Source organism: Lissotriton helveticus, chromosome 7 (assembly GCF_964261635.1).
Source record: "Lissotriton helveticus chromosome 7, aLisHel1.1, whole genome shotgun sequence".
In the NCBI taxonomy this organism is placed as follows: domain Eukaryota; kingdom Metazoa; phylum Chordata; class Amphibia; order Caudata; family Salamandridae; genus Lissotriton; species Lissotriton helveticus.
The window spans coordinates 1,190,439,460-1,190,463,671 of NC_136068.1; the positions used below are offsets into that span (position 1 = coordinate 1,190,439,460).

The 24,212-nt window shown below is 45.0% G+C and overlaps 1 protein-coding gene across 1 annotated transcript in view; it reads right to left on the minus strand.

Annotated features, from left to right (window-relative positions):
• PECAM1 (platelet and endothelial cell adhesion molecule 1) overlaps window positions 1-24,212 on the minus strand; it is a 588,149-nt gene that overhangs the window by 220,321 nt on the left and 343,616 nt on the right. The window contains exons 9-10 of the mRNA XM_078654345.1: window positions 22,878-22,985; window positions 20,978-21,005 (exon numbers count right to left, since the gene is read on the minus strand). Coding sequence (XP_078510471.1) covers window positions 20,978-21,005; window positions 22,878-22,985 — 136 coding nt within the window. The remainder of the gene's footprint in view (window positions 1-20,977; window positions 21,006-22,877; window positions 22,986-24,212) is intronic.

Genomic DNA, 24,212 nt, shown 5'->3' on the forward strand with positions numbered 1-24,212 from the left:
GTAACTGTGAGTACCAGTCCATACTTTGAGGGCTGAATGCTGTTCATCAAGCATCTAGCAAGTTTTGTGTGGTTCTTGCACTTCTGATCCCTTATGTGCTGTTTTGTAACTGCTTGCTGCTTTGACCCGTTAGCAACCATGTCAATCCAAACTACCCTAACGGACAACTATCTGCTGAAAGTTGTCAGCAGAATTAACTGCGACAGAAGAAAATCGCTAGGGAAAGGCACCTTACCTGACCTCCCATCGGACCTACCAGTGGATCCCACTGAGGGCAGTAACAACACGAATTTGGCAGCTGAGATTGATAACATCAGTACTAATGCTGAATCCGTTTCTGCAGAGGCTCCAAATGATCTTACTGCAGCGGAAGACCTACCTGATTTATCTGAGACTCTCGATGGCACCCCACAACAATCCACTAAGGCTACACGTTTTATGAGAGCATGTAGGAAACCTGCTCTTAAACGGGGAAGTCACTCGGCCAGGAAAAAAAAGGACACCGCCCCCAAGGAGAATATTGGTGATCAAGGGACCTCTACCAAGGACAATTGTGTTACCATTAATACTAACCAATTTGACCTGTTAGTAAGTTGTATCGATGACAAACTGAAGTTGGTTGTGGAGCCTTTATTAGTTAAAATTGATGCACTGTCGGCTGAAGTATTCAGATTAGGGGCTATGGTGGATCAACATGTAGCCAAATTGGATAATTCCGTACTACCTACTAGAGTTGATACATGTCCCCAACCTGCACCTAAGCTAGATAAGGGAAGGCCTCGCCATATCAATACTGCCCCCTCTGGCCCAAATGTAGGAAGACAACCACCACAGGCGACACCTGTTTTGACTTGCCCGAAACCACTTCCAGCACGTAATGCGGGTCGATCTGTGCAGGTACCGGTGGTTATACCAGCGGCCTTAGGGCTTGCAGGTGTAAACTCCAGTGCAAGTACATTACCAGCACCAAATAGAGCCAGGACTATGCAATCGCCAGTTGCGCCAACTGCTGTAGCAGGGCCCGATGGGGTGTATGTGGGTATAAATAGCCACCCAGTAGACCTCCCACCAGAGTGTGTACCCTATGTTGTGGTTTTAACTAATGTCCCGCCTTTAATCCAGGCTCCACACCCTCAGGAGTCCGGAGAATCTTTAAAAAACAAAACGGTCTCATGGTTAAATCGTCATTGTGGCTATCCAGTCAACTACTCTGACCAAATTATATCTATCAGAAGGGTTAACTGGATCGGTAACACTAGGAAGACCTGTGGGGGTGACTGTGTGATTATTAATTTTAAACACCCCCAACATGTTGCGACGGTCTTACTTAGAGCAGCTGCCTTAACACAGTCCGAGACTGATGTAGCCGCAAGACCTTTGGGCTACTTTTACAATCATCTTAACAGGTTGCCTTCCGCTTATTGTAGAGATGGGGTTTTCAACTCTAACGTCATATCCAATGGTAACAGCCCTATGCTAACTACTTTCAACCTTGGTTTTACTGATGGCAATTCTATCTTGCCCACCCCCTTGTTGAATCCTGTCCCCAGTGGTAATAGATTTGTAACACATACTACCAATCTTGCACCTAACTGCGATAACATCTTTTCGCCGGTTAATGGGATGGTTTATCAAGTCCCAGTTCAGAATAGGTACCAGTCCTTGAGTTTTTTGGACCAAAATGATTGACATCAGATGGGGCCTGGGACTGGGAGGGACGTTACTCTGAGTACCATCAAGAACAATGCAAGTGAGGCGAGAGAGGACCTATGTTCTGCCATTATGGGCAATCCTGAAAGTGCGACAGTAGTTCACTGTGCAAATGAGATTGTTGAGGATACAGTGAATGCTACTGGGATTGCTATAGGCAATTGTATAGGTGCACCAGGGTCAGACCTAAGTAATAGAGGTAATTGTTCTAATAACACTGTCGATATCGCCAATGATTGTCATTCTGCGGGGATTTCTATGGCAAGTTGGAACATTGCCGGATGGGCATCTAAGGCATTTAAAGTAGAATGGGAGGATATCGTAAGATCCTACGATATTTTATGCCTGCAAGAGACGTGAAGTGTCAATAAACCTAGCCTCGAAGGGTATACATGCTACAGTTTGGATACCTCTGAATCCAGCCATGGTAGGGCAAAGGGAGGTCTCCTTATTCTTATCTCAGTAGATGTTAAGTTGACTATCATCAAACACTTGTTAGTCGAGCCACACTCACAAATTTTGTGGGTACGTCTACCGGATAGCACGAATGTGCTTTTAATTAATTTTTATAACAATATTTTTACTAATTCTCGGCACCAAGTGATAGATGAGTTATCCTGTGCCCTAATGAAGCTGGTAAGCGAAGCAACATGCACTTTTATTTTTGTTTGGGTGGGGGATTTTAATTTACAAGTATGTAGTTTATCCTCCTCTAGGGTCTGTGGGATCCTAACTAACAATGGGGAGAATATGGCCCACTTCCCACATAATGCCTATGGAGAGGCAATTAATAGCACTATGGTCTTGCATGATCTAGAGCTATTGAGTACTGTACAGGAGTGAAGTGAGTGCTCAATTCCCACCTTTACTGGAAGGAATGTGAGCTCCATCATCGATCATATTATGGTCTCATCCAACTTGGTACCCCATTGCATAATTAAAGTAAAGGATACATCCTCCCCGAGCGACCATAACTGTGTTAGCTTGCAAATAACTACATGGATGATTAGAATTGAGCCACCCACTAGAGTACTGGTAAATATAGAGCCGCATAGGCCCAATGGGGTTAGGCTGAGATGGTAAGGTGAAAATTCGGCCACAGTGGAACCTTTAATCATAAATAAATGCATGATGGACATTGACATTATCTTATCTGTAGGATGCCCGTCTGCTCAGGTTATGACTCATTTTCTTAATATCAATACTGTCATTAATAACATCTTTACGGGGAAAAAAGTAGGCAGAGGAGGGAAAGGGATTGGATGGTTTGACCATGCCTGTACGTCCCTGCTCTCACAACTCAAACAAGCTTTGGCCAATACCCCAAGGGACAAGGATAGAGTCAAACTCTTAAGATTTGATTATAAACAGGCGCTATCCAAAAGAAAGAGGGAATTACAGCAGGAAGCCTGGGAGCATCTTACCCAGGCAGCAGAAACTGCTGATAGTCGTCTGTTTTTGTCCACTGTTAACTCCCCTTTCCTCCAAGATGACAAAATCCCGCATCTTTCATCTATTGAAGGCAGCGAGGACTGGGTGAACTATTTTTCCGCGATTTTTCAAGATAATACCATGACGCCCAACGTAAATAGGACTTGGCCTGTAGTACCTTTAGATATTACGTTGGGAGAGGTGGAAAATGGTATTAAAAATAGTAAGGGGGGTAAGGCCCAGGGGCCAGATGGAGTCCCAATAGATGTTTACAGGGGTCAACCGCAGCTTTGGGGACCAATACTTACATTGGTACTTAACGCTGCCGTAACCTCCATGTTCCCACCAACATGGGGCGACTCCATTATAGTCCCAATTTATAAAAAGGGGGATAAAGCTCTGGCAAGTAACTACCGGCCCATCAGCCTGCTCGACTCGTCTGTAAAAATTATGAGCAGAGTCCTGCTTTTCAGATTAGAGGAGTGGGCTGATGAGAATGGAATACTTGCAAACTCACAATATGGATTCAGGAAGGGTAGAGGGACCCTAGATCAGTGCCTGAATTTGGAGTTGTTGATAGGCAAGTATACCAGAGCCAAACCCGGTAACATCTATCTTTGCTTTGCTGACCTTAGCAGTGCTTTTGATTTAGTTAATCATTCACTTCTTTGGACAGTTTTGCTTGATATGGGTGCCCCGAAAGAAATCATCTTTTTTCTCGCCAGACTATATAGTAAGCTGAAAACATGCGTTCGGCATGGTGTCAGTGGGGAATGTACTAGTAATTTTAATGTTCAACGGGGAATTAGGCAGGGTTGTGTCCTTGCGCCCCTTTTATTTACTCTCTTTGTTAATGGGGTTGAAGCTGCTTCGAAAACCATCAAGGCTGATGCGCCACAGGTTGCAGGGGATAGTGTCCCAGTTCTGCTATATGCAGACGATGCGGTGCTCCTATCCCGGACACCCATTGGTCTGCAGCGTCTGATGGACAAGTTCACTGAATTTATAGGGAGTAGGAGACTGTTGATCAACAAGAATAAAACTCATACTATGATCTGTGGGACTAAAGTGGGCAGAAATCACCCCTTTTTTTATAGAAGGGGTTAACGTGCAGAATGTGAATAGTTTTTGCTACTTGGGGGTTACTTTTACTAGTGATGGTAGGTGGGGGCACGAATTAACGAATGTCCGAACTAAAATGAGCAAAAGCTCTTATGGCATTTTTAAATTTGCGACTAAGCTGGGGGATAGGCGAATCAAGGATATGCTGGAAATCTACAAGGCACGTAGTGTATCCATTGCCCTTTACGGGGCAGGGCTTTGGGGCTACTGCAAAACTGATTGTCTACAGATAGAAGAAAACAACTTTCTTAAGAAATTACTGTGCCTCCCTAAATCTGCTACAACAGAGTTGATCCATAGAGAGGCAGGGGTTTTTCACCTAACAGAGCTCGCCTCACCTAGGCCTCTATTGCTTTACCGAGCAATTTGGCTTAAGGAAGAGACCGAGTTCAATCAACTTATAATTAGGGACTGCCTTGGATTAGACAACTGTATGCAGAGACCGTGGCTTAAATATGTTGTAGATTGCTATAAAAGTATCTTTGATATCAATTTGTTGTTAGAAAACTGTCCCCCTAGAGGTCTTGCGAAACAGGATCTCAAAAAGACTTTTATGTCACATAAAACTCTTAAACGTTCAGTAATAACCAACTCCCTCGCTACTGTTAAAATTTACAATAAATACATTGCTGTCGAGGGATTCCAATGTTATCTGAACGTAGTAACCAGGCCAACGCATAGGTTTGTATTGACCAGATTAAGAGTTGGCATTGCTCATGTACTAGTGGCCTTCCCACATCCTAAAAAGCCCCCTGTGGGTCCGTGTCCCTTTGACGGATATTCCAAGCAAAGCACAATGCACTTTATGCTCATTTGCCCCCTATTTCAGAACGTTAGGATCTCTTTTTTAAAACCATTATTTCTTAAGTATGGAGTCTTAAATGTGGAGGATGCTATGAGTTTGTTGTATAATTTGGACCACCCCGATATATGTTTTTATACTGCCAGTTTTATATGTAAATCTATGGCTTTTAGAAAAAGTATGAGTTTTTAATTATGTTTGTACTTTTTTAACTCTGTTGCCTGTTTGCTGTGCTTTTATGGTCATTTCTACCATGAACCGAATAAAGCTTCATGAACAAAAAAAAACAAAAAAAACGTGTGTCGCCACAATTGTATAACTGTTTTGCTGGCCGGAGGGAGGGTTTCAAGATTTATCTAACTATACAGGAGTTTCTGTAGGAGAGTGCCCTCCAGTGCCACCACTCACTAATAATTAAGAGATGGGATGAGATGTAATATGCATATATATCTGCTGCTGCAATACCCCTGCAGTAGGTCGACTTTGTACAAGTAGTTAGTACCACTCGAATCGCCCCGCCTAGCCATAGGAACCTATTAAGGATTGCATTCAGTAGGGTGAACCAAGAGTGGGGAATATTGTATAGGAAGTTCTGTATCCGATACAATAATCAGGGCAGAGAAACAATTTAAAAAAGGGATGACCGATCATATAGCGACAGGGGTAGTTGTGACCATATTGTGGTTTCAGCACGAACACCAGGGGTAATATTGTCTGACCACGATATCGTGGGGCCTGATAAAATAACTAGCCCCAGATATTTGAATCCCTCTTTGACATTGGATAACTGCTCGGCCCAGGTTCCGCGTCCCTGGTCATCAAACATAGGGTAGAGCACTGATTTTGAGGGGTTGGCACTCAAACCCAAAGTTTACCCAAAAACCTGGAGGATCTGAAAAATGCGGGGCCCAGAGGACCAAGGGTTTGTCATGAAAAAGAGCAATTCTGTCGGAACATTCATGCGACCACTCAGATCCTCGAATCAGCGTATCTTGTCGCACCCAGGTGGCCAAAGGCTCTATGGCTAAGGAAAACAGTAGTGGGGAAAGGAGACAGCCCTCCTGCGTGCCCCAGTGAATCAGAAAGGGAGTCCCCCGATGTATTGGCACCAGCACTGAGGCCGAGAGGTCCGTATATAGCAGTTGGACATAAGCTAAAAAGTGGGGTCCAAAATTAAAAATGCAAAGGAGTTAAAATATGTATGTCCAACTTATAGAGTCGAACGCCTTGTCAATGTCGGCCAGCAGGACGGCTGCCGGCTGGCCCAAATCTTGGGCCCTAGCGAGGGCATTATGCACCCGTCTAATGTTATGCCGGGTAGATCATGGTGGCATAAAGCCAGATTGATCTGGGTGAACAAGATCCAGAATGTATGAACGAAGGCGATTAGCAAGAACTTTGCCAAGGAGCTTAGGCTCGAAATTGAGCAGAGAGATGGGACAATTTGAAGAAGGGTCCTCTGAGGAGGGTTGGGGGACGACGACCAGGTTTTAGGAACACAATGATTTTGGCGTTACACCATTCCATGGGTAAAATGTGTTGTTCTAGTGCCTCTTAGAGTGCAGCTAGTAAGTGTGGACCTAATGTTGTCATATGTGGCCATAAATTATCACTGGGGAATCCATTGGGCCCTGGTGTTTTACCGGGATGGGTATTGGTCAGTGCCGCTCTGAGCTCATCTATTGTTATAGGAGCATCCAATAAGTCTTGTACTTGGTCCGAGACTTTACGAGGGGGTATGTCTGAGAGGAATATGTCAATAAGGGTGCCTGATATACATTCCTTCTGCTGAGATGAAGAAACATAATTTGTAATGAATACTGAAAACACCGTCTCTGGGGATGTATATAATACTCCTTCCTACAGCAGTGGGATAGAGGCGGTCTTGGCCTGGCATAGCTGATGAAGCATTTTACTAGACTTGTCTCCCCACTGATAAATTCTGTGTTGTGTTGCCAACTAGATCTCATGCGCCTCATTAGTAAGGAGTTGGTGTATTTGTTGCTGTGTTTGGAGAAAGTTGCCCTGTGATCCGGGGGCAGTCCCCATTGCCACTTGTATTTCGAGAGATCGTCGACGATCTTCTAATTCTAGTATTTGGACTAGGCATCTGCGTTTTTCGCCTATCTGGAAGGCGATGTTGACCACCCCCCGGATTGTAGATAATTTTCGACAGGCCGTATCGGTGTTAGTCAAAATATATTCGGTGATGACTTGCTGACTGACCTCTTGGTAAGTGGGGTCTTTGAGGTGCTAGAGCGACATACACCATCGATAGAGGGGTCGTTGTCATTTTAGGCGTATCTTAAGCTAGACAGGAGAGTGGTCAGACAACCCCCTTGGCAAGATGGAACTGTGGGATATCCTGTGCGTGTAGCTATGGGGAAGGAAAATATAATCAAGTCGGGACAGTGTACCATGTACTGCCGAAGTATATGTAAAGCCTTTCTCAGAGGGCTGATGGTCGCGCCATGTATCTGACCACTCCAGTGTAGTAACCAGGAGGTTGAGTTTGGACTTACTTGTATGAGATTCCTGCCGTGATCCCCGCCAACGATCTTGAAGTTTCATAACATCGTTCCAATCCCCACCTAATATTATTAAGCCCTTATGGAGCTCCCCCCATATCTGTGAAGTTTTGTTTTTGATGGTTGTCCAAGGGGGGTGCAGTGTAGACACTGCCCATGGTTAATTGTTCACTGAACAGTGTACCTGTAATAATAGTGTACAAACCCCCGGGATTCAACCAATGTTTAGAAATGGTATTTGGGATGCAGCAATGCACCAGGACTGCCGTGCCTCGCGAGCCCCGCGTGAACCCAGAATGGTGTATTGTAGTGAAGCCGAATCTATTGAGACACCCTAGAAGATGGGTCTCCTGTAATAGGAGAACATCAGCTTCGCAGCATTTAGCTAATCGAAGGACCGCAACCTTCTTTATCTTATTGAGTAACCCCTGACATTCCAGCATATTATGTTTAAGTCCCCGAATTGAGGGCTATGGGTGTATAGCACTGTGTGCTCGGTGTCTAATACAATATTAATAAAATATAACAAAACTTTCCCCCTCCAACCCTATACATCCATAAACAAGGAGTTCCTGTCGGGGCGGAGAAGCCACTGGGGCTCGAACCATGCGAACCCGGGGAACTCAGCCAATCATACACAACCTTCCCAAAACTGTTGAACATAATTTAGGGCTGTAGCAGTTTCATCAGTGGCCCCAAGCCAGTTCACTTGACCCAGCAGTTCTGCATCTAGGGATAAAGCTGTTATTATCCAATCAGACCATAGGCCCATATGGCGGTATCAGTTGATTAACACTATGCCAGTTCACATGAATTTGAGAACTCCAGTTGGATTTGGATCTGTGCTCCTCTTAGAGTTATTTCTTTTCTGTCTACTTCTTTGCGATCCTTGCGAGGAGTCTGATTCCACTAGTGGTGGAGTATGCGGCTTGAGATGCATTTTTTCATCCACCCAGGCGAAGACAGCCTCCAGGGAGTCAAAGAAATATGATTTCAAGTTGTATGTCACTCTCATCCAAGCAGGTTAGAGCAGCATGTAGGAAAAGCTAAGTGCCCAGAGACTGTCGCTGTTGCTGTACAAGAATGGTGTAGTCCTGGAAAATCATTATTGGTTGTGAATCATAAAGCAGACGGTCTTTATGGGTTCCTGTAAACTGGAGAATAGCGTCTCGATCAGCACAGTTTAGTAACTTAGCGATCACTGGTCGTGGGCGTTCACCAAGTGGGGGCTTTTCATCAGCACCCGATGGGCTCTCTCTACTACAAAACAGGAAGACAGAGACTCTCCCGGCAGAAGTAACCTCAGCCATTTTGTAAGAAAGTTGTTCATAGAGGAGCCCTCGCAACCCTCCGGGAAGCCAAGCAAGCGCAAATTGTTTCTCTGCGAGCGGCCCTCTGCCTCTTCAACTCGGGACGCTAGCTCTAGCACCACAACCGTACGTTTCTTCACTTTCTTTTGGAGGGCGGTCACTGTATCTTCTACATTGGAGACAAGGATTTCAGCTTCTGTGATGCGATCTACTGCCTCACGGACGTCCTCACATAAGAATGAGACTTCTGACCCTAATGCACCGATCCTCTCCTCCAGGGTGTCACTCGATTGGGTAATTGCCTCTAGTAATGTCGTATTGTCAGGGATTGTACAGCTGGCCAGTGTTTCTGCCGAGCCGCCAGGGACTGCTGTATAGTGATCCAAGGTACTCTGTTTGGAGCCAGCGCATGCCTGTTTATCTTTGCCCATGTTGGTTGAGGAAGGCGATAGGGAAACTATATTGCAAAAAGTCTCCTCTGTTTAGCAGCACTGCATTCACACCTTCATAGGCCCCCACTGTGGAGTAGCAGGTCTTTGTGGTTATCAGCGGCTGTGCCTCTAAAAGGCCATGCTGGACCCCCGAGAGAGGCGTCACAGGTCATGCCTCACGGAATCCAGTCCCCCGGACCACAAGCCGCACCAAACCTAGCTTGGCCACTTCCCCAACCCCTTAGCTGTCCCAGTAGATCTACCTCTCTGGAGTCCGGGGCCGTGAGTGCTGTGAGGTATGGCCCTGCAACAGGGGAACAGTCCTCCCTGAACAGACAAATGTGTATGTCTCAGGCGTTTACCAGACAATATAACCCAATTCACCCCGCCAGCGTTCTCACCAGGTGACCTGTGGTCAAGTCTGTTTTTCCAGCGTTTACTTGGGCTCCTCAAGGGGCTCTCTGGGTGCCAAGGGGCTGGTATAGTGTGCTGCACCCGCCGTTCAGAGAACGTTACTCTCAAGGCCGCAGGAGTCACCCTTCTGTCCTGGTTGCCGAAATGTCACGCCGGGGGACCCCACTCCTCAGTTATGCCCCCAGACCCTTAGCACCCCCGGTCTTTATTTTCATGCGTGCAGGGATTTCAGCTCCGGGGCTCACTGGGTGTTCAGAAGAAACCGGCCAACCGACGTGGGCCCCCGAGCACTGGAGCCGCCAACAGAGCTCTAGTTGCCACCACGTAGGCTTAATTCCAGCTTTGAGGATAAACCTTATCAACTCTTGCATGGGAACCAATGACTGGTTCATGAGGAAGGCAAATGGAATTAAATACTGCCCCCTTCATTTGAAGTTAACACATGGAAATCTTCCATAGGGATATTCTACTATGCTGATTCACACTTCAGATTTTCATCCATTATGGATCAGTTTTCTCCAATAGCTATGCCAAGCAAAACCACATAAAATGTGAAGACCATCCTCAAAATCTGCCTAGCATTATGATCCTGAGTGAATTGTGAAGCTTCTGATCAGATATGCAACATAGCACATACATATGGAAATTGACCATAATAATAACGTTTATTTTCTAAAGCATTTCATGCCTTTCTTCTGCTGTTTCTAAGACTGCAAATCAAGGATACTATTATCTAATTCTATGGTACTCAGTTAACTGACCTAGGGAGGATGAAATGCTAAATTGGTCCTACTGAGATTAGAATGCCTAACTGCTGGACACCACATTTTTTATTCTCTAGCAACATGGAAAACATATTCATTATGTCCTCACCTTTGAATTATGGGAACCCCTGGTGTTAGACCGGTCATCCTTAGAGTGGCCTTCCCAGAAACGTTTTTCATGCTTACCTCCTCTTTTTGTTGTTTTTGTTAGCCTTAGGACTCTGAGCACTTTGCCATTGCTCACCAGTGCAAAAGTGTATATGCTTCTCCCATAAACATGGTGACATTGGTGTATACATGATTGGGATATTTAGTTTAGTACAGTAGTATATCATATATCCTGGCCCTGTAAATTAAATGCTATTAGTGGGCCTGCAGCAGATTGTGCCTGCCACACCAGTCGCTTTTCAAACCTGTCTCTCCTTTTATTAACCATACGCCACCTCTAATGTAGCTCCTAGGTAGCCCTACGGTCAGGGTGTTGTGTAACTAATAGGAAGGTCATTTACTTTTAAGTTTGACATGTTTTATTAGTGACAAACGGCTACATTTATTTTTCACTACTCTTAGGCTAGCATTGGGAATTCCTAAATACACATTTAAGCTGCAATCCCTGATCAGAAAGGAGTAGCTGCATCATGCTTTATATCTTTAGGATGGTAATGATAAATCCCTTTAATTGTAAAGGTAGATGTAACATTACTATTCTAGATATGCCACTTTTAGACATTTCTCTGCTCTTACTAATCGGTGTGCCTTGAAGCCTATCTCCAATATATGCCTGGGGTGAGTGATAGCTGCAACTGATGCATTCCCACTAGACAGCCACATACACTAGAAGGGTGGGTGTAACAGAGAGCTAATCTCCATTAATCTGCTGATAGCTCTTCTTAGACAGTTAGAGAGGGGTGAGCTGGCATTTACACCTGAATAAGCAATGTCCTGTTTCCCACACAAAGGGCTGATTACCCCCTACTGATATTCTGTAACCAGGGCTGACAAGAAAGGGGGACCTGTGCACTTCAAGGGCCTGCTTTGAAGTCACCCCCACTTCAAAGGCACATCTGTAAGTAAGTAAGACTTTATTGTATGAAGTCAATTAAAACTAATACAAAATTGAGGCTAAAACGGAGTATAAATGATGCTCAAGAATGGTTAAAACAGATGATTAAAAACAGATAAAAAATGTTTGGTGATTAAAAGTTGCCACACAAGTTGCCAGGACCGTAAAGCCTAAATTCCTCAAGTCCTTTGGTTTGCACTCTAAATGCATTTGCTGTTAGTTTTTCAGCCTTTGTGACAAGAAATTCACATGGGTTCCAGTGGCCGTGTGTGCTTGCCCCGGTAAGCGGGGCAATTCCAGCAGTGTCCTGTGGTTTTAGCAATGTTGCCCAGCTTCTCATCTATCTGTGCTAAGAATTTTACTGGCTTGCAGTTCATCTGTGGATCGTCTGGATTGAAACACGCTATCACTGCTTGCCTCCGTGTTCGGATATCTCACTGGTTGAATCGCTGCTTGAGCTGACAAGATCATTCCCAAAGTCAGACTGGGGCAAGTGCATATCAGGTGAGCCATGACCTCGACTCCGTTATTGCACAACTGGGTATAAGTACTGGGCCTCTGACACCACGAAGACAGTACACTAATGGACATGTGAAGACCTCTGCCAAGAGAGGAGTAAAGACAACTGTGCTACAAGGATTTCCTCTCTGCTTGACTGCTGCTCTGGAAGAACTGTTTTTCTGCTTTGCTGTACTGCCCTGCAGCCTGCTGATCTCTGCTTTCCTGAGAAAAAGGACTGGGTCAATATCACTTGAATCCAGGGTCACTCCAAGGCCTTGTTAGCTTTCCCCCTGTTCTGGAGTCTCAGGGCCATCAAAGCCTTCCTTCAACCCTGCAACAGAACTTGGACTCTGCCATCTGTGAAACCTGCCTTGCCAAGTGGTGCCAATCCAGTCCTGGGTCCTTGAAAATGAGCTTCGGCTGAGCAGAACCATCAGAATTGATGCAGTGATAACTTTGCACTGATCGGAACTGATGCATTGCTCTTTGATGCCGATGCAGGAGCTGATCGACAACATTGCTTTGACAGAATGCGCAGCTCGAAGGACAGCATGGCTCGATAACAGCACAGCGCCAGCATCTTAAAGGGGTTCATCGACGAAGCCTTCCTCGTCTGCGCAGATCAGAACCGACGCACTGAGTCTTCGACGCTGACACTTTCTTAATGTAAGGTACTTTTTCAGTTGGACGTGCGTGATGGCTGTAGCCGGCCTTCCTTCCATCACAGTCAGCCTGAACTTTGGATTTGCCCCGGTCCAGAGCGTCCTCAAGTAACCCTAAGCAGTATTGGCTTCTAAGCACTACATTTTGATTTAATCTTTAAAAATTAATTAATCGTGTTCTACTAATTGGATATTTGTTACTTTGGTCTTGTTTTACTCATAAAGATATAATCTATTTTTCTCTGTGTGGAGTATTTTTGTGGTGGTAGCATTTTGTGGTATCATTGTGTTACTGTGTGTGTGTTGCACTAATACTTTACACATTGCCTCTTTAGATAAGCTTGACTTCTCTGTGCCAAGTTAACAGAGGGTGAGCTGCGTGAGCACAGGTTATCTTTTAGTGTGAATTTAGCTTAAGCTCACTAGAGTGGTGGTTCCTGCTTTTACAGGGTGCATACTCTGACAACCAGAAACCCCAATTCTAACACCTTATATCTGTAATTATGAGGCGGGTTTAACAGATCAAATTCTGGGCCACTTATAACAATGACCTCTGTCTTTGTTCTATGGCCTATTTAATTCTGATACACATATTAGAAACTTTACCTCTTCAGGGCGAATATCTCCACTCAATATTTACCTTTTCCATTATGAAAGGTCTCCTTTGAATTAATTTGATTCCAACAGCACCCCTATCTAACATAACTGCCTCTCTTTTAGAACTTCATGTACAATCTCATAATGTGTCCTGTATGCCCTTGATACACCATTAGATCAGATCCAAATGCCACCTTTCCCAAGACTCCTAAGGACCTGGAAGAGAAGAGGAGAGGGAAGAAGAGGGGAGGAGAGGAGGAGAGGGAAGGGAAGGGAGGGGAGGGAGGAGGAGGAGAGGGCAGAGGAGAGAAGGAGGGGAGGGGAGAGGAGAGGAGAGGAGGAGGGGACATTACAGTAGAGGCTCCCTGCTCAACTGGGCCAAGGCAGAGAGTGTTGCCCTGCGCAGGGAGGATCAGTTGGAACTCCGCAGGGTTGCAGGTGGACGGGCCATCCTGATTGTACCCCAATGAAGGTATAGACTTGACAATCTTTCATTTGGGTCACTCCTGGAGCTGATCAAGACACCTGAGAGCCACGTTGGGCATGATACGTGCAGATGGGCGGGTATGGGATGGGAAGAGTCTAGCAGCGTTTCACTCACAGTTATCCCCCCTTTATCTTACTTTGTCCTCATTAGCTTAGCACCCACCTCCACAGTTTAGGTTCGCACAGTAACACGAACAGAGAACATGCAGGTTTTGTGTAAAGTCATGATCAACATGAGATGTATACACCATAGAAATATTTAGTGGGAAACCTTTTGCTTGTACAAACAGTTTTCTGTATCTCTCTGATTCCATGCATTGTAGTATTGGTTACATACTGAAGCATATTATGGAAATGTAATGACTATGCGAGTCATGTCTAAAGGCTATGTATCTGTTAAATAAGCAAAAATTACAATAAACAAATTTAAACAAAACAAAAGATGGAGAGGTCTTCCAACATAAAACAAATAGATATTACTGCCTCTTTTATAAGAAACAACTCCAAAGCAGCCATTCAACACCCCAAACCCCAGTCGGCAAGACGAATACGTGAATTGAAAGTTTCCCCATAATGGGCCTGCCCTAAAATATAGATTTTCTTAAACTCACCTTACACTTAAATCGACTCCAGTATATCTACTACGTAGATGGGGAGTTAAGAATAGTAAATCTATACTTCCCTATATAAATATATAATGCTCTACCTTTGGTATCTCTCACAGGTTTGATGCTTGGCCCCTAAATACATAAGCATGCCTGTAAGGGATTCAATTCAGAGTGGGTACTGTGACAACTCACTCTCAATTTAAGTACAGTTATAAATCTAAGATACAAACTAATTCAAAATTCTACAAGGAATCACACAATGAAGTAAAGGGTGACATTGTTTAAAAGTAGTATTCTTATATTTGCAGTTTAGTCCTGTGAATTTGCAAGTGTTTGGTCAGAATGTTTATTACATTTGAGCATAACATTTTAATAATTGACTCTACAATTTATATCCATTCAAGAAACAGAAAAAAAACTAAGTGCAGCATCTTGGAAGCCTTGAAATTCACGCAAGATGGCAGACACTGGCTAGCCTACTAATTCCAATTACAAGGAGCCTTAATTGCACATGTTCATTTACACCACAGACCTATATTCTTAACAGTTGTTGCCATAAACTGGATTCAGGTACCCAGCACAAATGAATAAACTGTTAATTCATACAACATTCCCTTGCATTACCGCCTCATCAGACCTCCCTGTCAAAGTACTTATGTAAGTGAGCAACAGACATTAACAAGCTGAAACTCCCCAGCTCCCATCCCTACCCTCCAGGCCACGCCCCATCCTGTGGAACATAACCCCTGACCTTACCTCCGGACATCCTGTTGTTTTTGTCTGTGTCTGGACAAGCTGTCGGGTGGTGGTGTCCTCTACTGCTGATAATTATGGTTGTGGTATGCTCTAGCAGCCTTTTCTTGGGGGGCGCTTGACTTGAGTCCCTGCTGTAGCGGTACGGTCGCGGGCTCCACTACGTTCAAATTGTAGCCTCGTTGTTCAAAGGCCAGGCTTCCTCGCTCTAGGATGAGGGCGTATTACATTAATGTAGCCCGCCCAGCACACCTGGGGAGTGGTGGGTGCTGTTTCCTTGTTTGGGGACTGGTCTCATCTGCTGCGAGGCAGTCTGGGAGAACGTGCGCTTCTCATGGAATGGGGGTGGCGTGGCTCAGGTCCCTGCTGTAGCGGGATGGCTGCGGGTTCCCACCGGAGCCGCGTTGTACCCCGGGAGCACCTGCGGTGTGGTGGCTGCTGGTTCCTTGTACGATCTTCTGCTGCAGGCAGTTTAGGAGGTGTGCTTCTCTTGAGGAAGTCTCTGGCAGTAAGGAAACTGCTGGAGTTTCGTAGGTGGGCCGGATTTTTTTTGTTGTATCCTAGGACGCTTGAGTTTCCAGCGCACTGTGACTGCTGAGTGGGGCGTGCAGAGTAATTGGCCAGCAGGGTAGATCGGTGTTTGATGCTGCATGGCCATTGGTTAGTGGCCGTCTTGGCAACCATGGTTTTGGAAGTAACTGGGTCAGTTTGCAGACCAATTAGTTATGGTCTATTGTAGGTGTACTTCTACTGGCCTCTGAATCATCATGAATGGGGGAAAGAGGTCAGAGAAGTGTAAGCATTTGGAGGAGTAGGTGGTGGTTGGGCCTCGAGCTGCTCCTTCCTTGGCTGATGTCCAGAGGATGATTAAGGCCGCTGTTTCTGCTGCTTTTCAGACCATGGAGGCTGTGGGGTCTAAAAGGCAGAAGTTGGATGCCCCTGATCCTAACTGTGATCCAGAGGTGGAGGTGTAAGGGTGATTTATTCATTGGGCTGACCTTCGCAGTATTTTCCAACATGTGCAGGACTTTTTGGGGCTCCTATGCCCTTGGTGGTGGAAGAATCTGAAGATTTCTTTGCCAGAATCTCTGCCTGTCCATAAGTCTGTCTGGATTGTGCTGGAAGGTGAATGGAGGGATATGGATACACATGCTTTTCCCTGGTTCCTGGCAAAATGTTATCCGTTGCAAGGGTTTTTGGATCAGTTCCCTTCCGTCGTGAAGGTTGATTACCTGTTGTCAGGCCTTTCTTCTCAGAGCCTTGTGATGTCGCATGATGTGGTACATTCAGATCCTAGGGATAAAAGGGTTAAAGGGGCTCTGAATAGATCTTTTGCGGATTCTTTTCTGGCTGTTAGCTCTGCTGCGTATGCCAGTTATCTGGTTCAGTTGCTGCTGAAAGACTGTCAAAGTATCTCAGAGAAGATGCTTCAGGAGGAAGATCACTCTGAGTAGTTGACTATGTTGGATCAGCAGTTGTGTTTCTTGTCTGACCTGACTTTTGATTCCCTTAGTGCCTCAGCTGCAGCTTTGGGGGCCTCTGTGGGGCTAGGCGTCAGCTATGGCCTGAGCCTTGGAAGGCGGAGGGGGCACAGAAGAGTGCTCTCATGAAAATTCCCTTAGCAGATTACAAACTGTTTGGGGACCCCTTGGAGGCTATGATTAGGAAAACTGTGGAGGACAAGACGTTGTTGGCTCCTATCCAGCCGCCACTGTAGGGCAAATTTACTGACTATAAGAGGAATTTTGGTCAGGTGTTTCAGTCTAAGATGGCTGCTCAGCCCTTTCATGTTAGGGGAAGTGGCTGAGGAATCCCTTTCTTCCATAAGTCCTGGGGCCAGCAGGGAAGTTTGGATTCAGCCAGTCAAGCTAAATCATGACTATCCTGTGTTTCGGGGGGGGAAGGGGGGTCCAGTGGGGGGTCGCCTCAAGAATTTTTTGGCCGTCTGGGAAGAATTTGTCAAGGGTCAGTAGGTCCTGCAGATTATCAGGCTGGGGTATCGTATAGAGTTTGTGGAGCCTCCCTTTGAAGTTTTCCTTTTTACCACTGCTCCAAGTTCACTGGTGAAGAGTCGGGCTCTGTTGGACGGGGTTTAGGACCTGTTGAACAAGATGGTGACGCTCCAGTTGATTCTTCCCCACCTGTCGGTGGGACTTTCTCAAATCTCTGGATCCGAGGGACGTGTATTTTCATGTGCCGGTGCACAAGGACTCGCAGAAGTTTCTGAGGTTCTGTGTGGGCGCCGAACATTTCCAGTTTCAGGTATTGCCCTTTGGTCCCTCTGCTTCACCTAGGGTGTTTACCAAGGTGGTGGCTCCTTAGGTGGGGTTGTAACATGCACAGGGGATCCTGGTGTTTCCGTATTTGGATTACTGGTTGATTTCTTCCTCCTCTTTCCCTAATGCTCAATCTCAGACTCAGGATGTCTGCAGTCTTCTCCAGCAGTTCTGGTGGATATTGAACCTGGAGAAGTCCCATTTGATTACCCCTCAGGAACTGTTGTTCATTGAACGGGTCTTCTACATGAGAATGGGGAAGGTATTCCTTTCCGAACCTTGCAGGATGACTCGTGTGAAAGAACAGATGGCGGTTTTGGCATCTCCAGCTTCCACAGCACGGCAGTGGCTGAGGGTGCAGGGGTTAATGGCCGCTACAGTCATGATTATTCCTTGGGTTAGGTTGCACTTATACCCCTTGGTGGATCACATCCTTCGCTTCTGGTGTCTGGGGTCTCAGGATTACTACCAGTTGATTTGGGGGGTCTGGGTATCTCCCAAGATTTGGTCTGGTGGTTGGATGTAGAGAATCTCATGAAGGGTTTTCTGTTTGTGCTTCAGGACAGGCTGGTTCTGATGATGGATGCCAGCTAACTGGGTTGGGGGGGCTGTGCTGGCTCAAGATTCAGTTCAGGTGATCTGGTCCATCCAGGAGACTTTGATGTCTTCAAACTGGAGGGCTTTACAGGCCGTCCAGCTGGCCCTGGTTTATTTTCTCCCTGGGGTCCTCCATCAGGATGTTCTGTTGAGTACAGACAATACTGTGGTGGTGTGCTATGTGAACCATCAGGGGAGTGCGAAAGTGACTTCGCTGAATTTGTTAATTCCACGGATTTGCCAGTGGGTAGAGATGAATTTGTTGTAACCAAGGGCCATTTATCTTACTGAGGTGTTGAACTTGGAAGCCGATTGGTTGAGCACCCTCCCTGTCTGAAATGTGTTTGGTTAAGAGGGTGATTGGGGTCCTCATGCAGATGTTTGGGTTGCCCAAGGTGGACCTGTTTGTGACCCAGGAGAGCACACTGTGAGAAAGGTTTTGCTCTCTGAGCCTGTCAGAGGCTGTTTGGAGGTTCGATGCTCTGTCCTTTCCATGGGGGACAGGGTTGATGTATGCATTTCCTCTGATTGCTTTGAGTCAAAAGGTTCTCTTGAAAATCATGCTGGACTGAGCCTAAGTGAACCTGGTTGTGCCTGTCCAGAGCAGGTCTGTCCATCAATTGTGTGTCTTTTGCTTTCTCGCCCTAAGTGCGCCAGGTATGCCCAGACGTGGGCCCTGGGCTGTCTGTGCCACTGGAATCAAGCTATCCTGGCTGAAGAGGGGTGAAACTCCGAACCCGGTCCTAGGATGCTTGTTTCCAGTCCAGTGAGGACCTGGCTTGGCAGTTTGGGCTGGACTGTTCCCATGAGGCACAGGATCAAGACTGATTTGCATATGGCCAGGTCTAAACTGGGGTGGCATGGTGAGCAAAGGGATGATGGATTTAATCCAGATTTCTTGACTGAGGTGAATGTTTCAATTTGTTCTGCATTTCGTCCATCAATTGTGTGTCTTTTGCTTTCTCGCCCTAAGTGCGCCAGGTATGCCCAGACATGGGCTCTGGGTTCTCTGTGCCACTGGAATCAAACTATCATGGCTGAAGAGGGGTGACACCTCGAACCCGGTCCTAGGATGCTTATTTCCGGTCCAGTGAGGACCTGGCTTGGAAGTTCGGGCTGGACTGTTTCCATGAGGCACAGGGTCAATAGAGATTTGCATATGGCCAGGTCTGAACTGGGGTGGCATGGTGAGCAAAAGAATGATGGATTTAACCCAGATCTCTTGACTGGGGGTGAATGTTTTTATTTTTTCTGCATTCCGTCCATCAATTGTGTGTCTTTTGCTTTCTTGTCCGGAGCAGGTGGCCTTTGTTCCCTCTGTTGTTACAGTTGGCGGTGTTACCATGATGGAGGCTTCCCATGGACCCCTGACCGCTGAGATTTCCAGTGATGTCTCGGGAGTGTCTGGTTGCAGCTGGCAGGCTGGCTTTTGAAACGATGAACCTTGTGGCACTGGGTTGTTCTTTTGAGGTGGCTCTCTTTATTCACGAGTCTCGTAAACAGTCTACCCTGAAATCTTATGTCAGGCATTGGGTTTCCTTTCAGGGCTGGTGTTCTGACAGGGGCTGGTCTGCCTTGACTGAGGATCCTGTGAAGGTTTTGGAATTTCTGAAGGATGGTTTTGATTTATGTTTGGCTGTTTCCTCTTTAAGGACTCAGTGGGCAACTCTGTGTGCTTTTCGGGGTCCTGACTGTGAGGCAGTGGTGCCTTTGGTGGGCAGGCTCTTGCAGAGTTGTTCTCTCAAGAAGCCTGTGGTTATGTCCTTGACTCCTGGTTGGGATCTGCTGTTAGTCTTGCTGGCTTTGCAATCTGCCCCGTTTGAGCTACTGGAGGAGGTTTCCCTGAGGTTCTGACTATCAAGGTGATTTTCCTGGTGGCTATTACCTCAACCAGACATGTGGGGGAGTTGGGCTCGTTGCTGTGTTCTCAGATATTTTTGAGGTGCTATCTAGATCAGGTGGTTTTTCGGGCCTGACCCTTCATTCATTCTTAAGGTTCCCTCATCTTTCCATTGTTCAGTGAAGCTGGTGTTACCTGTATTGTGTGCCGATATTCGGTCTGAAGAGGAGGTTACGCTACACTGTTTGGATTTAATGCGGGCTCTTGGAGTGTATCTGGATCGTACCCGTCTGTTTTGTAAAGTGGATTCCATTCTGCTAAAACTCTCAGTAGGTGGTTGAAGTGGGGTATTTTGGCAGCTTAGGAGTCCAGGGGGGTACGAGTGCCAGAGTCGGTGCAGGGCCACTCTACTCGAGAAATGGCTGCTTCCAGTTCTTGTTTGCAAGGGGCTTCCATGGCGGAAAGGTTCAGGGCTGCCACTTGGAGTGCTCCTCACACCTTTATGGCACATTAGCGCTTGGTGGATGGTGGTGATGTGTCTGCCAGTTGTGGGGACACAGTGTTGCGTTCTGTGCGTGGAGTGTAACTCTGCTGCTTCTTGATTGTAATAAAGTATGTTCCGCAGCTCTGATGTTCAAACCGATTTCTTGCTTGGGTATCTGCTCACTTACATGAGGACTGTGATGGGGAGGTCTGACCAGGAGGTAATGGGCGGTGACTTACCGGTAATATTCATTTACAGCATGTCGGGAGGTAAGGTCAGGGGTTATGTTCTAAAGGATATAGGCGTGGCCTGGAGGGTAGGGATGGGAGCAGGGGAGTTTCAGCTTGGCAATGTTTGCAGGGAGGAGCTGTCTCTCACTTACATGAGGACTGTGACGGGGAGGTCTGCAGCTCGGAGTAATGAATATTACCGGTAAGTAACCGGCCATTCCACTGCATCTCTTGTACCTTGTTTCCCCAGGGACAGCAGTTACCCAAATGCACTTGGAAATTTTTAAATGTAAGAACAAGGAAAGGATGCACAGCATGTTGTTTTGAATACATTCATTTATTCATTATAGTATTTAAACAATACTTACCTAGCCATTTCTAGAGAAAGCTGTTTGACTACAAAAGATAAGAAATAAAATTTGTTAATGTCTAGATACAGGGAACTTAAAATATAATGCAAGACATATATGTATACGTAATTCGCCAACTGCACCACTATATTGCTTACCGAATAAACCACCTGTAGTGCCTACCTACCAGTAATAGTGTCAAAATGCTGTATCTCATTGACGCACCCAAAATGTAAACCAGTTATGTGTTTATTTGGTATTTGAATAATAAATATTACATTTCATGGTGCAATATGTTGGTGATATCAACCTCTGATTATTTTACCACTAAAATGCTATCGACAGCTTTCGCAGCTGACACTTTCCAATATCACCGACACAAGCCGATTACGTCATCAGGAGGTTGCCGGGGACAAATGCAAAAATAGCCAACACAAAACTGTGGGTTAAGGCCCCAGAAAGTAGAATTTAGCCTACAGTGTAGGGAATACCATAGCATAAAGTCCTTGAAGCACACTGATCTGCAAGAACTAAGCCATTACTGACACACTGACACAATCAGTTCTCGAGCGTGGCAATTGTAGTTTGCATGGTTGAGGGTTACATCTTCACGATTTGTGAGAATAACTATTATTATAAAAATAAACTCAGACAATAGACAGCAAGAATCTGATTCTGGGCAATTCAATAAAAAAGGAAATGGATTTTGGGACATCATAAATAACGGAGAGTGGGGATAAGCACTATGATCAAGAACATCTTGGGAAACTTACAAATTAATGAATTTAACACATGCTGCTGTAGTTGGAAAAACATAGAAAACAAACAATGCAAGCGAACCTTAAACAAAGATTTCCTTATGGCATGAAGTGGTAATTTCAGTTGATTGAGTAGTGGTTTTTTTTGCTGACGTTTACACTGCATTTTTGGTTATGCTAATGTATACATATGATACATTTAAAATATCTTTTTTGGTAAGTAAAAAATGTTTAATTCCACAAAAGACTTATGGAGCTAAAGAACTGGCTCTTGTAAGAGTGGCGTTGCGCTAAGTCCTTCCTCCAGAGATTGTCATAAGTCTTACTAATTGTGTGAAAGGCATACTATGTGTATTTCTTTGATTTTCCTATTTGGAGAAAGGCGGTATAACCCCTTCCAAAATGTAGTGATATTGCTTCACTGCAATGGAAATCTGTGACTCTAAATCCCCTAAAATGCAGGACTAACTCTGGACCTTTAAATGTGGAAGGACATGTGGAACAGCTTTTCTGCTTGTTTTTATGCCATTTAATGGTCATTTTGCAGTAATATGAGGATTACCAATTGCGGTAATGCAGTTACAGAACAGGCGTGTCACCATTGTAAATAAGGATCCAAAGAGGGGTCTTTTTCATGAGCTGATTCCTCTCTTGGAAATGGCTTCAAGAAATTTTATAGCACCAAAGAATGATCGCAAACCTGCTTCTTTAGTGGTTCGTGCTTGGGTGCAAGAAACTGTTAGGACTTCGGTTTTGGTGGGCAAGTAGTGGTGGCGGGTCTAAGGAGTGCACTCTATATTTTTGACTTTAAACAGATTTCAAATTCCAGAAAGAATTAACAGACAACAATGTGCAAAAACTGAAAACAAGAAGATTGTAAGATTTCCTTAGACAGTGATGGCCAAGGTTATCAATACACATGGACTGTGGTGAATTCCATTATCTCTGCTTAAATTAATGTGACTCCAATCTCATCGGCATCTACCTAATAGAACCCCTCCATCTCTGTGTTACTGAAATCCTCAGCTGTTATTTAAATTAGTCTTCGATTTGTGCAAACGATATTTACATCTCTCCAAATACAAAGGTATTTAAAATAAAAATCAAATCGACCAAAAAGAGTGATGATTCACGAAACAAGATGCTTAAATAATGCTTACCCTTTTTCTTCCTTTGCAAGTACCACCATATCAATCCGGCAGCAGCAGCAATGGAAATGGTGACGACAGATAATGCAATAATTGCCTTCTTCCAAGATGCAAGAACCACTAAGGACAAGAAAACATAAATGGTAAACGGTTATATGAGCAACATTTACACCTAAACTTGCAAATGTTAGTAGCCATCCTTTATGCACATTTAGCTAGATCATTGCTAGTGTAGGCCTGCATTTTCAAATGGCTAATGCTGGTTGCCATCTTACTTTGTGACAAATATATTTCTAGGTGAAGCTGCAGTCTTATTCCTAATTATCGATTGCAATGTTCTTTTGCTTTCTTTCCCCTGTGAAGTGTTTAGTTTTCACTGTGATAGTCATGGAATATTATAATGAGTAACATACTCAGGCAGACAAGCTGGTCCATGTATCTCATCTAGTTACACATAATGCAAGTTCAAAGGTCACTCCCAGCAGCTGCATTGTGGAAGGTCATGAGAAGCTAACAAGCATGCACCTGTCTTAAACCTGATTGGATTAGATCGTGAAGACTGTGCGTAGGTGTAGCAAATGTTAGAATTCTGTGATTTAAGTTATTGCAGAGTAGATTCCGAGTCAGACCGTTTTCCGATGCAGTTTAGAGCAGAGTAGGATATTTAGAGTACTCTATGTATTGAAGAACTGACTTTTCTTCAATACTCTTCCCTTTGAGGTGACAGCATGTTAACTCGACCTGTTAAATGATTTTAATTGATTCGATCTTCATGGTATTTGATGCATTCATATATTGATTATTGATTGGCACTAACTTGATGATTTTGTCTTCGCTAAACCTTTAACTTTTAATAAATCTTTCTGGTTTGAAAAAACTCAAACTTTCTCTACCTTTCTTGAGGAGCCTGATGTGCTTCACATTTATTGAATGAATCGATTTAACAGCTAGCCGCAGCTGTGAACTTTGATTTATCCAATAGTGGGCCCAGAAATGTGCAGAAGGTAAGGCGCTAACACACCCCTTCAAGACAGTGAGACAGTGTTGCATTCTGCAGCCGGGATGTCGGCAAAAGACCGGTAAATAGAACCCAGTACTAATTTGTAACACAGGATGTTTTGAAGTTCAGATACATTAAATGAAAGTGTTGTGAGAAAAGCCGGACCAGCTCATTGGTCAGCTTTGGAAGCTGCCTCTTGCCTCGTTTGTGGTAAAATAAAAGATCCACACACCTCGCACATGCTGTGAGCTTACAGGCAATGAAGAGGAACAAGTCAACCCCCTCAGTGCTTTGCTCTCTATGAAACACTGAGCCACTTTTACATCTTCTGAAACACATACTTAGAT